This window comes from Eurosta solidaginis, chromosome 4, assembly GCF_040869045.1.
Source record: "Eurosta solidaginis isolate ZX-2024a chromosome 4, ASM4086904v1, whole genome shotgun sequence".
Classification (NCBI taxonomy): domain Eukaryota; kingdom Metazoa; phylum Arthropoda; class Insecta; order Diptera; family Tephritidae; genus Eurosta; species Eurosta solidaginis.
The window spans coordinates 274,291,793-274,307,488 of record NC_090322.1 but is presented as its reverse complement, the minus strand read 5'-3'; the positions used below and the strand labels follow the sequence as shown (position 1 = coordinate 274,307,488).

Here is a 15,696-nt window from a genome sequence, read left to right as displayed (position 1 = left end):
AGATATTTGCAAAAGATATTGCAACTTTTCATGTGGTTGTTGTAATGTTGTTGTACACAGAAAAAAAAATTTGTGTACAAAGAGATTTTGAACGGATTTAATTTTGATCCCACCCCATTGGTGGATCGACCAAGGTAATATTTTATAGGCGCGGCCGAAGGCCGCCAACGCAGAAAAGTTTTCTGCGCAAAGATAATATGGATCACACCGCCGGTTTCAGAGACTAGGGGTCATTTTTCGGTTTTTCGTTAATATCTTTTGAACGACTTAAAATTTTTGTTTTCCGTTTCCGGCTTCGCGATCCTGGCACCAAAACGCGTTTTTTTTTTTGGACGTGTATTAAGAGTGTGTTGTCGTATAGAATTACCCTAATTTTGACCGATCAGCTGTTAGTTGCGCTACTTGTTAAGGTTTACAATGCATTTAACTTCAGTTAAAGTTGACTGGAGCTAAACCTTGCAAAATAAAGTGTTTCTACTAAACTTAGGGATGGGGTGGATTCTTGTTAACTTTAACTGGAGTTTCTTACATATTTCAAACTCTAAAATTAGAAGCGCTCCAAATATGTTTGAGGGGGGAACTGTTATGCAAAACCAAATGTGAAAAGCCTATGATTTACATATGTACATACAAACACAAGCATGTGCTAAATTATATCTTTTTTCTTTTATTTTATTCTTTCGATATTAAAGGAGGCAGAAAGGCTTGAACCTCAGGAAGATCAGAGTGGGTACTCATATATTGACTACTCCGACAAAAGATCTTTGCCTATTAGGTAATTTATATATTTATACATTTACGATCTACATATATTTCACTTAATCATCTGATTAATTTGTAGCATTCCTGACTATAGCATCGTGAATCGCAATGGTGAACGTTATATCGTATTTAATATACACATGGCTGGACGTCAATTGTGTTCTCGTCGATATCGTGAATTTTCAAATCTTCATTCAATATTAAGAAAGGAGTTTGCTGGATTTAATTTTCCTAAATTACCTGGTAAATGGCCATTCCAATTGAGCGAACAACAATTAGACACACGGCGACGTGGTCTTGAACAGTACTTAGAGAAGGTATGTGCGGTGCGTGTCATTGCTGAGAGTGATGCGGTGCAAGACTTTCTCACCGACTCTGAGGATGATATATCCGCATCACCAGTCGATATCAAAGTAATGCTGCCCGATCATGAAGTTACAACTGTATCGGTACGAAAATCGGCCAATGCACAAATAGTGTGGGACCTATTGGTACCGCGGGCGAATTTTACATCATACACCCAACAATATTTCTACCTTTTTGAGATTGTCGAATATAACTTTGAACGAAAGTTGCAGCCACATGAGATACCGCATCAGCTTTATGTGCAAAACTACAGTACTGCCTCGAGTACATGTCTGTGTGTGCGACGTTGGTTGTTCTCTGTGAGTAGAGAGCTTAGCCTACCCGATGGTGAACAAGCGGCAAAATTTATTTTCTATCAGGTACTAAATATAAAAATATTAAAATGTGGCTTACATTACTATTAAGATACTTATTATTTATCTAGGCCGTGGACGAAGTAAATCGGGGAAATATACGCGCGGAAGGCCGACTTTATGAGTTAAAAGCCTTACAAGATGCAAAAAAAGCATCAGAGTATTTGGCGTTGGCACGCACGCTACCCGGCTATGGCGATGTCGTCTTTCCGCATTGTTCCTGTGATAGTCGCAAAGAAGGACACGTAGTACCGGCTGTAGGTATGTAGCCGATAATAATACAATTTTAGGGTTGTTTTCTCAACCTTTAAGTTTATTCTCACAACTTTTAAGTTTATATGACCTATAAATAAAAGTTTTGATAAAAAAATGTATTTCCCCCATCAGGTTAAGGGGCTCAGAATATACCCGCGGCAGCTATGCCTATCGTAAGAGGCGAATAAAATACCAAACTGATTCAAGGGGTTGTATGGCGCAACCCTTTCAAGAGATTGCCAGCACAATTTATAGCTTCTCCAACCAATTGTCAACCTCACCTACCCGTGGCGAATCCTGTTTCTTTAGCAGCCGAGGCTCTGGCGACCCCAAGTTCCTCATCGATCTAGGGGGGAGGAGGGCGGGATGGCCTAGAAGGTTCCATGTGGTCATACTACCCGAGATTGTCGGGCTACTTCCTTGAAGTGCTTGTGACCAGAACGTACCGGATCTATATACGGAAAAACACCATCAACATCGATAACACTCACAAAAACCTTCGGGGACTGTCCTTATCGCTATAACAACAACAAACATGTTTTTATAGGCCGAATAAATCTTAAAGTTCAGATGAGAAAACGGCCCTTAGTCTTATAGATAACTGATTTAAATACAAAGCTTGAGGCGACCACAAGAGGCCCTTACGATGCCAACTAAAAATCACCACTTTTTCAAACTGCTTACATCCTGGGCCTACCATTAGATGATATCGGTGATAATTTATAATTAGGTGTGTCCTCTGTTCATGTTCCATTTATATTCATAGATAATTTTTATCAACACTTGCCCCGTGTTTCAAATTGTATAAACAAAATCGGACGGCCAAAATGTTTTAGCCGTTCTCATGTGATTTAGTTTTTATTTACAAGTTACTGTAATTTTTCTTATCGTTATTGTACTTCTCTTTCCTGATAAAACTATCTGGTTTGAAATTGGTTTCGTGGTCATAGGTTCTTGGAACATTTTCAGCCTTAGCAATATTAGCTTTTAAGCCTGACCCGTTTTTATTAATAACTAACATTATTTCTTTTATATGCATATTAATAGGTATGAAAAGTTTTCGTTTGCTTGCTTGCCGAGAAGATGGCTCACTGGAAGCGCAAACAGTCGAACTATCTTGGGAGAGTATAACTCGTTGGGAGAGTGACGAAGAGTCGATGTCATTCTGTTTTCAATATAATCGTCTAGATAAACCAACGCGTTGGGTGAAAGTATATACGCCATATGTAAGTGCATATTGTATTCTATATTAGCAGACATTTTGTTTCCTTCTTTTTCTTTTTTGAAACGTTGCCTTTCTGTATTTAGAGAACTCGTATTTTATGTATCAAAGTTACGTTAAGGGCCCGCTGAGATACATTTTATGTACAAAGATTCTGTCTAAGTGAACCTCTAAAAACATTTGCTTATGTAAATTTCTCTGGAAAATTGTAACCGTCTAGTGAGTTTTCAAATCCATTTCATTTTTACTTTCAAAATTAACTGCCAAAACGACCTGTTGTGAGGAATATAACAGGTTTAAATGTTGTACGAAATTATTCCTGTTAAAATTTTACTATATGCCCAGAAACAACATATTTTTATCTGATTTGTGTTTTTAATATTTCTTCATATGTATAAATGTTCATAGCAAAGATATTTGACAACACCCTCAATATCATAACTGTGCGATTTTTACACACAAAATAGGCCTGTATATAAGTTATAACCGGTCTCTCTTCTGGCCGGCCATGCTTTTTTTCAGGCATGCTTAACGAACGAAACGATATCATTTCGTTACGATAATCAACGCTAATAAACGGAACGAAATCACTTCGTTTCGTTTATTAACGTTAAGATCGTCAAATTACCGTTAATTTGACGTTCTTAACGTTAATAAACGAAACGAAGTGACTTCGTTTCGTTTATTAGCGTTGATTATCGTAACGAAATGATATCGTTTCGTTCGTTAAGCATGCCTGCTTTTTTTCAAGGTTTTGCGCAATATAATATTCAAAAAAAGAATTCAAACAGCTCAGAACAAGAGGAAATCAAAAATTAAACACAGTTTTCTTGTTTAAAATGTCGATAACTTTGCGAAATCTCAGACCCAATACAATTTTTCTTATTTTAACCTTCATAATAAGGGAAGTCAGTAATTAGTGATTCAGACCCTACCTAAAGTGCCAAATAATATTTAACATATATTTGAGAAATGCACCACCAACAAAAAACTGCTACCAGTTTTAAGGAGCATTGACTTCGAGTATGCCTTTTTATTTTTATACCTTTCATGAAAATGAAATGGTATATTAATTTCGTCACGAAACCGAAAATTGTAAGTCCTTAAAGGAAAATAGATAGACCCACCATTAAGTATACCGAAATAATCAGGTTGAAGAGCTGAGTTGATTTAGCCATGTCCGTCTGTCCGTCTGTCCGTCTGTCCGTCTGTCTGTTTGTATGCAAACTAGTCCCTCAATTTTTGAGATATCTTGATAAAATTTGGTGAGCAGGTGTATTTGGGTGTCCGATTAGACATTTGTCGGAACCGACCGGATCGGACCACTATAGCATATATCCTCCATACAACCGATTTTTTAGAAAAAGAGGATTTTTGTAATATCTTACCCAATTTAACAGATTGAAGCTTCAAACTTCACCATATACTTTCGTATATTGCACATATTGTTGCCTGAAAAAATTGATGAGATCGGTCATATATATAGTATATATCCCCCACAACCGATTGTTCAGATAAGGAACTTTTCGTAATTACTGCCCTATTTTAAGAGCTAGAGGCTTCAAATTTCAGCGAATGCTTACGTATATAGCATATATTGTTGTCTGAAAAAATCATAAAGATCGGTGGTATATATAGTATATATATGGTGGTATATATAGTATATATAATTCAGGTTCGATTCGAGCTCAAGGCCAGAACAATAATTTTTTCTAATGATAATTATTGTTATTTTTTAATTTTTCTAAATTTGAAAAATTGTATTTTGTTTTTGGAATAGTAAGTAGAAAATTTTTCAGACAACCTGCCATAGCTGCGCAGATAGATCCATTTCGAAGGGTGCTAAGCCTTCATCATCAGTACGCTTTAGGCATGCTGCGCTAACCATTTAGCTATACAGCGGTGGTTTGTTTGACTGGCAAATTTGCTACTTCTATTCCTTTTTCAAATTTAGAAAAATTAAAAAATAACAATAATTATCATTAGAAAAAATTATTGTTCTGGCCTTGAGCTCGAATCGAACCTGAATCATTTATCAATAGGCCGATAAAAACAAAAACAATTGTTAATAAACCATGAGCACTTGGAATGTCAGACAAAGTAATTGACAATAAACAAAAAATCCAGCATTATCAGTGATTTGCACCAGATGGCGCAACACTGAATAAATATAGTTGGTAAAAAGGAATAGAAGTAGCAAATTTGCCAGTCAAACAAACCACCGCTGTATAGCTAAATGGTTAGCGCAGCATGCCTAAAGCGTACTGATGATGAAGGCTTAGCACCCTTCGAAATGGATCTATCTGCGCAGCTATGGCAGGTTGTCTGAAAAATTTTCTACTTACTATTCCAAAAACAAAATAAAATTTTTCAAATTTAGAAAAATTAAAAAATAACAATAATTATCATTAGAAAAAATTATTGTTCTGGCCTTGAGCTCGAATCGAACCTGAATCATTTATCAATAGGCCGATAAAAACAAAAACAATTGTTAATAAACCATGAGCACTTGGAATGTCAGACAAAGTAATTGACAATAAACAAAAAATCCAGCATTATCAGTGATTTGCACCAGATGGCGCAACACTGAATAAATATAGTTGGTAAAAAGGAATAGAAGTAGCAAATTTGCCAGTCAAACAAACCACCGCTGTATAGCTAAATGGTTAGCGCAGCATGCCTAAAGCGTACTGATGATGAAGGCTTAGCACCCTTCGAAATGGATCTATCTGCGCAGCTATGGCAGGTTGTCTGAAAAATTTTCTACTTACTATTCCAAAAACAAAATACAATTTTTCAAATTTAGAAAAATTAAAAAATAACAATAATTATCATTAGAAAAAATTATTGTTCTGGCCTTGAGCTCGAATCGAACCTGAATCATTTATCAATAGGCCGATAAAAACAAAAACAATTGTTAATAAACCATGAGCACTTGGAATGTCAGACAAAGTAATTGACAATAAACAAAAAATCCAGCATTATCAGTGATTTGCACCAGATGGCGCAACACTGAATAAATATAGTTGGTAAAAAGGAATAGAAGTAGCAAATTTGCCAGTCAAACAAACCACCGCTGTATAGCTAAATGGTTAGCGCAGCATGCCTAAAGCGTACTGATGATGAAGGCTTAGCACCCTTCGAAATGGATCTATCTGCGCAGCTATGGCAGGTTGTCTGAAAAATTTTCTACTTACTATTCCAAAAACAAAATACAATTTTTCAAATTTAGAAAAATTAAAAAATAACAATAATTATCATTAGAAAAAATTATTGTTCTGGCCTTGAGCTCGAATCGAACCTGAATCATTTATCAATAGGCCGATAAAAACAAAAACAATTGTTAATAAACCATGAGCACTTGGAATGTCAGACAAAGTAATTGACAATAAACAAAAAATCCAGCATTATCAGTGATTTGCACCAGATGGCGCAACACTGAATAAATATAGTTGGTAAAAAGGAATAGAAGTAGCAAATTTGCCAGTCAAACAAACCACCGCTGTATAGCTAAATGGTTAGCGCAGCATGCCTAAAGCGTACTGATGATGAAGGCTTAGCACCCTTCGAAATGGATCTATCTGCGCAGCTATGGCAGGTTGTCTGAAAAATTTTCTACTTACTATTCCAAAAACAAAATACAATTTTTCAAATTTAGAAAAATTAAAAAATAACAATAATTATCATTAGAAAAAATTATTGTTCTGGCCTTGAGCTCGAATCGAACCTGAATCATTTATCAATAGGCCGATAAAAACAAAAACAATTGTTATAGTATATATATATAGTATATATATATATAATTTCGCAAATTTTAGCCCCATTTTAACAGCTAGAAGCTTCAAATTTCACTAAATGTTTACTTATATAGCATATATTGTTGTCTGAAAAAATTATAGAGATCGGTTGTATATATAGTATATATCTCATACAACCAATTGTTCAGATAAGAAACTTTTCGCAATTTCTACCCCATTTTAACAGCTATAAGCTTCAAATTTCACCGATTGGTTATGTATATAGCATATATTGTTGTCTGAAAAAATCATAGAGATCGGTTGTATATATAGTATATATCTCATACAACCGATTGTTCAGATAAGAAACTTTTCGCAATTTCTACCCCATTTTAACAGCTATAAGCTTCAAATTTCACTGATTGCTTACGTATATAACATATATTGTCGTCTGAAAAAATCATAGAGATCGGTTGTATATATAGTATATATCTCATACAACCGATTGTTCAGATAAGAAACTTTACGCAATTTCTGCCCCGTTTTAACAGTTAGAAGCTTCAAATTTCACAAAATGCTTACGTATATAGCATATATTGTTGTCTGAAAAAATCATAGAGATCGGTCGTATATATATTATATACTTCATATAAACTGTCATTTTGACCCCTTTTTTACGGCTAGAATCTTCAAAATTCATCAAATTTCATCAAATAGTTACGTTTTCGTCATATATTTTTGAAATACGTGATTCGTAGTCATAGTTTTTACACGCAGACCACAAAAAACCTGAAACTTTGCATCCTCACACGAATTACCTACCTGTTTTTATACCTTTCATGAAAATGAAATGGTATATTAATTTCGTCACGAAACCGAAAATTGTAAGTCCTTAAAGGAAAATAGATAGACCCACCATTAAGTATACCGAAATAATCAGGTTGAAGAGCTGAGTTGATTTAGCCATGTCCGTCTGTCCGTCTGTCCGTCTGTCTGTTTGTATGCAAACTAGTCCCTCAATTTTTGAGATATCTTGATAAAATTTGGTGAGCAGGTGTATTTGGGTGTCCGATTAGACATTTGTCGGAACCGACCGGATCGGACCACTATAGCATATATCCTCCATACAACCGATTTTTCAGAAAAAGAGGATTTTTGTAATATCTTACCCAATTTAACAGATTGAAGCTTCAAACTTCACCATATACTTTCGTATATTGCACATATTGTTGCCTGAAAAAATTGATGAGATCGGTCGTATATATAGTATATATCCCCCACAACCGATTGTTCAGATAAGGAACTTTTCGTAATTACTGCCCTATTTTAAGAGCTAGAGGCTTCAAATTTCAGCGAATGCTTACGTATATAGCATATATTGTTGTCTGAAAAAATCATAAAGATCGGTGGTATATATAGTATATATATGGTGGTATATATAGTATATATATATAGTATATATATATATAATTTCGCAAATTTTAGCCCCATTTTAACAGCTAGAAGCTTCAAATTTCACCAAATATTTACTTATATAGCATATATTGTTGTCTGAAAAAATTATAGAGATCGGTTGTATATATAGTATATATCTCATACAACCAATTGTTCAGATAAGAAACTTTTCGCAATTTCTACCCAATTTTAACAGCTATAAGCTTCAAATTTCACCGATTGGTTATGTATATAGCATATATTGTTGTCTGAAAAAATCATAGAGATCGGTTGTATATATAGTATATATCTCATACAACCGATTGTTCAGATAAGAAACTTTTCGCAATTTCTACCCCATTTTAACAGCTATAAGCTTCAAATTTCACTGATTGCTTACGTATATAACATATATTGTCGTCTGAAAAAATCATAGAGATCGGTTGTATATATAGTATATATCTCATACAACCGATTGTTCAGATAAGAAACTTTACGCAATTTCTGCCCCGTTTTAACAGTTAGAAGCTTCAAATTTCACAAAATGCTTACGTATATAGCATATATTGTTGTCTGAAAAAATCATAGAGATCGGTCGTATATATATTATATACTTCATATAAACTGTCATTTTGACCCCTTTTTTACGGCTAGAATCTTCAAAATTCATCAAATTTCATCAAATAGTTACGTTTTCGTCATATATTTTTGAAATACGTGATTTGTAGTCATAGTTTTTACACGCAGACCACAAAAAACCTGAAACTTTGCATCCTCACACGAATTACCTACCTGTTTTTTATTTTATATTTATCTTAAAAATCGTTAAGGTATGTAGATCTGTTCACTATATATTTCTTATCTTATACATCCGATTATTCGGAGATTACGAACGGGATAAGATTATTGTTCAGCCCCATTCATGAAAGGTATGAGGTCTTCGGCACAGCCGAAGACAGTCCCGTTCTTACTTGTTTATACTCAGTTGAGCAGAGCTCACAGAGTATATTAACTTTGATTGGATAACGGTTGGTTGTACAGGTATAAAGGAAATGAGATATATATAGACTTCCATATATCAAAATCATCATGATCGAAAAAAAATTTGATTGAGCCATGTCCGTCCGTCCGTCCGTCCGTCCGTTAACACGATAACTTGAGTAAATTTTGAGGTATCTTGATGAAATTTGGTATGTAGGTTCCTAAGCACTCATCTCAGATCGCTATTTAAAATGAACAATATCGGACTATAACCACGCCCACTTTTTCGATATCGAAAATTTCGAAAAACCGAAAAAGTGCGATAATTCATTACCAAAGACGAATAAGTCGAACAAAGATTTACCAATCCTTGTGAAATTTGGTAGGGGCTTAGATTCTGGGACGGTAACTTATTTCTGTGAAAAAGGGCGAAATCGGTTGAAGCCACACCCAGTTTTTATACACAGTCCACCGTCTGTCCTTCCGCTCGGCCGTTAACACGATAACTTGAGCAAAAATCGATATATCGTACTTATTTGAACTGACTTTATCTTGGTATTAAAAATGGGCGAAATCCGACGACCACGCCCATATCGAAAATTTCGAAAAATGAAAAAATGCCATAATTCTATACCAAATACGAAAAAAGGGATGAAACATGGTGATTGGATTGGTTTTTTGACGCAAAATATAACTTTAGAAAAAACTTTGTAAAATGGGTGTGACACCTACCATATTAAGTAGAATGAAATGAAAATTTTCTGCAGGGCGAAATAAAAAACCCATGAAATCTTGGCAGGAATACTGTTCGTGGTATTATATATATAAATAATTATATTAGCGGTATCCAACAGATGCTGTTCTAGGTCACCCTGGCCCACATTTTGGTCGATATCTGGAAAACGCCTTCACATATACAACTACCACCACTCCCTTTTAAAAGCCTCATTAATACCTTTAATTTGATACCCATATCGTACAAACAAATTCTAGGGTCACCCCTGGTCCACCTTTATGGCGATATCTCGAAACGGCGTCCACCTATAGAACTAAGCTCCACGCCCTTTTAAAATACTCATTAACACCTTTCGTTTGATACCCATATTGTACAAACGCATTCTAGAGTCACCCCTGGTCCACCTTTATGGCGATATCTCGAAAAGGCGACCACCTATAGAACTACCACCACTCCCTTTTAAAACCCTCATTAATACCTTTAATTTGATACCCATATCGCACAAACACATTCTAGAGTCACCCCTGATCCACCTTTATGGCGATATCCCTAAATGGCGTCCACCTATAGAACTATGGCCCACTCCCTCTTAAAATACTCTTTAATACCTTTCATTTGATACACATGTCATACAAACACATTCCAGGGTTACCCTCGCTTCATTTTCCTACATGGTTATTTTCCCTTATGTTGCCACCATAGCTCTCAACTGAGTATGTAATGTTCGGTTACACCCAAACTTAACCTTTCTTACTTGTTTATTTATTCATTTATTTATTGAATCAACAAACAAGGTGTTTACGGACTGTTAATATACAAAACTTCAAGTTTACATAGCTTATATAAGAAGTATAGTTAACTTTATGACAAGTGTCTAATGAGCAGATTCTTAAATGTAAATTTACTACAACTAAAATAAAACGCCAAGTAATAGGAATAAGCGTTAAACTGTAAACGTGCCCTAAGGGAGGGGGGGGGGGGGTCATTCATTGCATAAACTGTTCTAGCCACACCCATATAAAACAAATCGTTACAACGAAGGATACGAGAGGATACATTAAAACGAATTTTCATGAGGAGGTAAGAACAGTCAATTGAGTACGAAACGATATCAAAGACAAGCAACATTGCCAATAGAGTTCGCCTGGAGTCCAGTGATATACGATTTATCAGTAAACAGCGAGAGTGATATGATGATACAGGGTCTACGAAGTTCATTGACCGCAACGCAAAGCGCACACAAGCTCTCTAAACCGACTCCAAGCTCTTGAAATAAACAGCATGAAAAATCTCCGAACAAATATCGCATACTCAACCTCGATCTCACCAAAGAGCCTAAGAGTATAAGGATCTGAAAATGATTAGCAGTTACGAAGGATGAAAGCCAACATCGCGCACGCTTAAGAAACTATATAGCTTATGTGAGTGGTAAAAGTCAGCTTGGTATCAAAGTACACACCCAAATCTATACACTGAAAGTTATCAATAAGGTATAAATCAGAGACAGTAGTAACATTCGATGGAGTTAGAACGGCATTACCATCCAAAGAACTCCATGAAATATTACCCATATTAAAATCCCCCAGGATACAAAGTTCATTGTCCCCAATTTTATCATGCAGAGTCAATATATTGTCCACATGTGCCTTATATAAGGCATTAGAGCTGCTCGGCGGTAAATAAGCACACAAATGTACAGAAAACCTCAAGCGTCTTGCAATTTAATGCAAAGTTGTTCCAGCATAAAGTCAGTGTTATGTAATTGAAGCATGAAGCTCGAAGGTTTTTGCGTGCAGCAATGAGTACACCACCACCTCTACTACGACTAGTTTTAGCATAGTCTCTATCCTTGCGAAATAAAAAAATTTTCTTTGAGCCAAGTTTCAGTAAGAACGAAACAATCATAGTCTAGCTCTGAGGACAGGGATCAGTTTTGGCTCTGATACCGGTAGTACTTTGATAGTAAATACAAATTTTACTACCGCCGCTAGGGTAGGACAGTTCGGAACTATCGGTAAAGGGGATAATATCGTACTAGAAGCAACATGTAGAATTTCGGACCGGTTCGGAGCCAACGAAAAAGTACGAATAAACTAATTAGTTCTAAAGTGGACATTTTGATCTGTTTTGGGACCTAATTGTTTTTATGCCGACTCCGAACGGCATCTGCAAGGCAGATGAGTTTTCACTTAGAAGCTTTTCATGGCAGAAATACACTCGGAGTACTTGCCAAACACTGCCGAGGGGCAACCGCTTAGAAAATTTTCTTCTAATTGAGAAAACTTGTTTCTAAACTTTTTATGTTGCTTTGCCTGGGACGTGAATCTAGGATCTTCGGTGTGGTAACGCTACCATCACACCACGGCGGCCGCGTTTCTTTTCACATCATTATAATATTGAAGTGCCGAAAATCATATCAACACACACATTTATTTATATTCAAAAAATCTTAAGGTAAACTCATTCATACAAATTAAATCTAAAGGCCCGAACACATTTTTGTGCTGGCGTAGCTTTGAAAGAATGCACGTTGAAAGGTTCCCTGCCACAATGAACCCAAGAAAACTCACATATAGCATATAGTATATAGCACAACATACAAATATTTTTGTGTGTTGGTGTAATCTTATTAGAAAATGGTGGATGCACTAAATTTTACATAGCATTTTTTTTAATATCCAAATGCTCCTTTTTTCATGGTAAATCATTTTTATAAGAACGTTGTATGTACATATATATACAACCGTTTATTTATTTTTGTATTCCTTCTGTTTTTCTGTATTTGCAGCATGCATTTTTAGCTGACTGTTTCGATCGAGTCTTTGAGGAACGAAAATGGGAGGACACTGGCGATTAGCAAAAAATCTGCCATTACGCTTGAGCGTGGTCAGCGCTTTATCACAGTTTTACATTATTTTAAGCTGTTTTGTATTTTTCTGTTCTTTACATTTGCACTCGTAAACGGAAAATCCTGAACATTTAAAAAGCTAAAATATTTTCCAAGTATTTTGGTCATTTACTTTTTACACTTCAAACCTTAACAGAGAATTATGATTGTACTTAGAGCATTCTAACTATTGAAAAACAACTCAACACTCAAAAACGGCCCTTTCAACTCCTGATAATATAATATCGAATAATATTAAAAACATTGTAAAAATATTTAGAGCTTAACATACAAAAGGTAATGAATAATAAATGCAATGAACAATTTATCGCTTCAACAACAATAACAATAAATTCATTATAAAACCACACATAATTTATCGCCTGCTGGGCACTATCTGTCTTGTAAAAACCATTTAAATTAGAAAAAAAAGTGGTCATAGTACTTTTTCACATGATCATATTATTCATTCACGTAACGATATACATATACATGTATGTACTAGTACATAACATAATTGTAACTACACATATACTACATACATATAAACATGTAAAGCACTAAGCTACGTCAAATAAAAAACATTTCCATTGAATCTGCACACACCTACAATCACAAATTCAATAGCTTATAGTACATGATGTCAGTCATTAAAATCGATTTTAAGAATCTATAAGAAATTAAAGTTAAAATAGTTGTCAATTTTTAAGGATCAAGCTAAGAACTCTGCTCAGAAAATTAAAACTGCAAAAACACAAAAAAACAGAATTTAAATGCTGCTTTAAAAAGCGATTCCGAACAATACTGAAATAATAATTGTTTGAATTAAATAAACTTCATCGAGGAAAAATTCATATTTTTAAGATAATCTACTATCCTGTTTAAAAATTCAAGAAGTCCTCTAAAAAACGTTAAAGATACATACATAGTTGTGTCACAAAAAGTTATAAAAAAAAAACTAATGCAAATGGTGTCGCCCAAAAGTTGAATAATAAATAAAATTTGGTTAAAAGGATTGCATCCATTTGTAGATGATAAATAGTAATATTTGAACATGTGTATATAAGTTTTAAATGAATTAAATTCAGCATGTTAATAAACGAACAAACTGAATAAAATATAATTTTAGTTTATAAGAAACAAAAATTTTAAAATTTATTCTTCTGGACAATTCCATAACTTGAGAATTCAGTGATATTTTGTTTTAAGTTTATAATAATATATTCTGTTAGCAGAAACCATAAAGGTGGCCATAAAATTGTTAATTATTGTTTAAAACATACATAGTATGTATATAGTAACAAAATCGTTCCGTAACTGGCATTCCTTAATAATATCAAACGAGTTTATTGACGTCAGTTAAGACCATTTCATGGGTCAGATTTATAAAGTGAAGACTTCTTTTAGAATTTGAAATTAATTTGAAATGTAAAGTAAATACTATTGAAAAGAGTGTTCACTGGCTTATACATATGACCCAATGTGTCGGTGATGCTTGGCATAATCGATGTTTCTTTATTTTAATATTGATATACAATGTACAAGAGTATTATTTACTACGCATTGTGCATTATGTCTTAATGGAGAAATAATAATTTTCACATCTTCATATTGGCATATCAATTAAGTTCAATGTACGAGCCACATAACATTTGAAAGATTAGATTTTAACAAAAAAAAACCTTACTGAGTCTTTTCCGACCACTTTGGTGGCACATTTATGATTATTTATTAATTGTGCAGAAGATTTGAAAAGACTCGAATATTATAATACTATGTGGAAACTACAAAATAAGTGAAGATATATTAGAAATTGAGAAAGTGGCGTTGCCAAAAACTATCAGGCAAAATGTTTATCTTAAACTTTTATTGATATTTTGGAATAAGAGCAAGTACTTGAGACCCTTGAATCAATGTTTAAAATATCTCATTAAAACAACAATAATTAACTACCACTCTAACCACACTAAGTGATCAAAAAAGAAAAAAATTTCGTAGCATATTTTTTTTAAATTTCATATTTAGTACATTAAATATTAAGTTTAATTTATAAAAAATATTAGAAAAATAAACTACCTAAGAAAAGGCAAATAATAAAATACCTACCAGAGATCTATTTATGATAAAATTAACGGCATTATTCTATCGAGCTGACAACGCTTGTCAGGTTTTCTCAATCGTGATTTTAAGCTATATTAAAATTTTGTATTAAATTTTTTCGTTGTTAAGTGTTTTATGCTTATAGTCTTTAGCAGAAGCCAAACTACAGCTCAAAATCATGTTTGAAAAACCCTAACTAGCGTTGTAAAATGGTTAAAATAGGAGGTAAATTTGAATTTTGATTTTTTCACACAAATTCTTTTTGAGAAATAAATGCTCTTGTACAGCAAAAAACTTGAATTTATCCTGGAAAGGTAAAGCCTTCTTAAATTTAATTTGCGATTCACGATTCGGATCTCTCTAAAAAAAACTCATTTGAAATATGTTTATATATTTATTTATTATTAAAATATGTTTTTTTTATTTTTTTTTTATAAATAAGACCTGACTAATGTAGCAACCATTAAACACACTTATGCGCCTAAAAAAATTCAAAAAAGAGCTATCCTTACAATATCCTAAATACAAAAAATGAGTTATTTCCTTTTATTAAAACAAACACTTTATTGAATTGTATAATTCGGAAACGTTTTCGAACAAATCTAAAAGTTCGTTTTTCTCCAAATATTTATTTAGAATTTCTGAAAAGTTTTTGAGAATGCAGTTCAGTATATCGATGCTTCCAAGGCGAATTTGCTTCTATGTTGATTGCTTCTTCTTGATTATTTTCTATACAACGCCTTCATACAACAATATGTAAGTTGATCCATTTCAATGCAAATTTTCTTTTGACTTTACATGTTTCTACACGGCGAATTGGGTTGAATTCGCCTTGCCATCACCTTGTTTAGATTCGTCTTGGA

At 33.9% G+C, this 15,696-nt stretch overlaps 1 protein-coding gene across 1 annotated transcript in view; it reads left to right on the top strand.

Annotated features, from left to right (window-relative positions):
* Positions 1–15,392, top strand: part of Snx27 (sorting nexin 27) — a 60,476-nt gene extending 45,084 nt beyond the window's left edge. Inside the window, exons 4-8 of the mRNA XM_067786287.1 lie at positions 693–775; positions 842–1,487; positions 1,553–1,742; positions 2,784–2,962; positions 12,635–15,392. Coding sequence (XP_067642388.1) covers positions 693–775; positions 842–1,487; positions 1,553–1,742; positions 2,784–2,962; positions 12,635–12,703 — 1,167 coding nt within the window. The 3' untranslated portion in view covers positions 12,704–15,392. The remainder of the gene's footprint in view (positions 1–692; positions 776–841; positions 1,488–1,552; positions 1,743–2,783; positions 2,963–12,634) is intronic.
* The last annotated feature ends 304 nt before the right edge of the window (positions 15,393–15,696 follow it).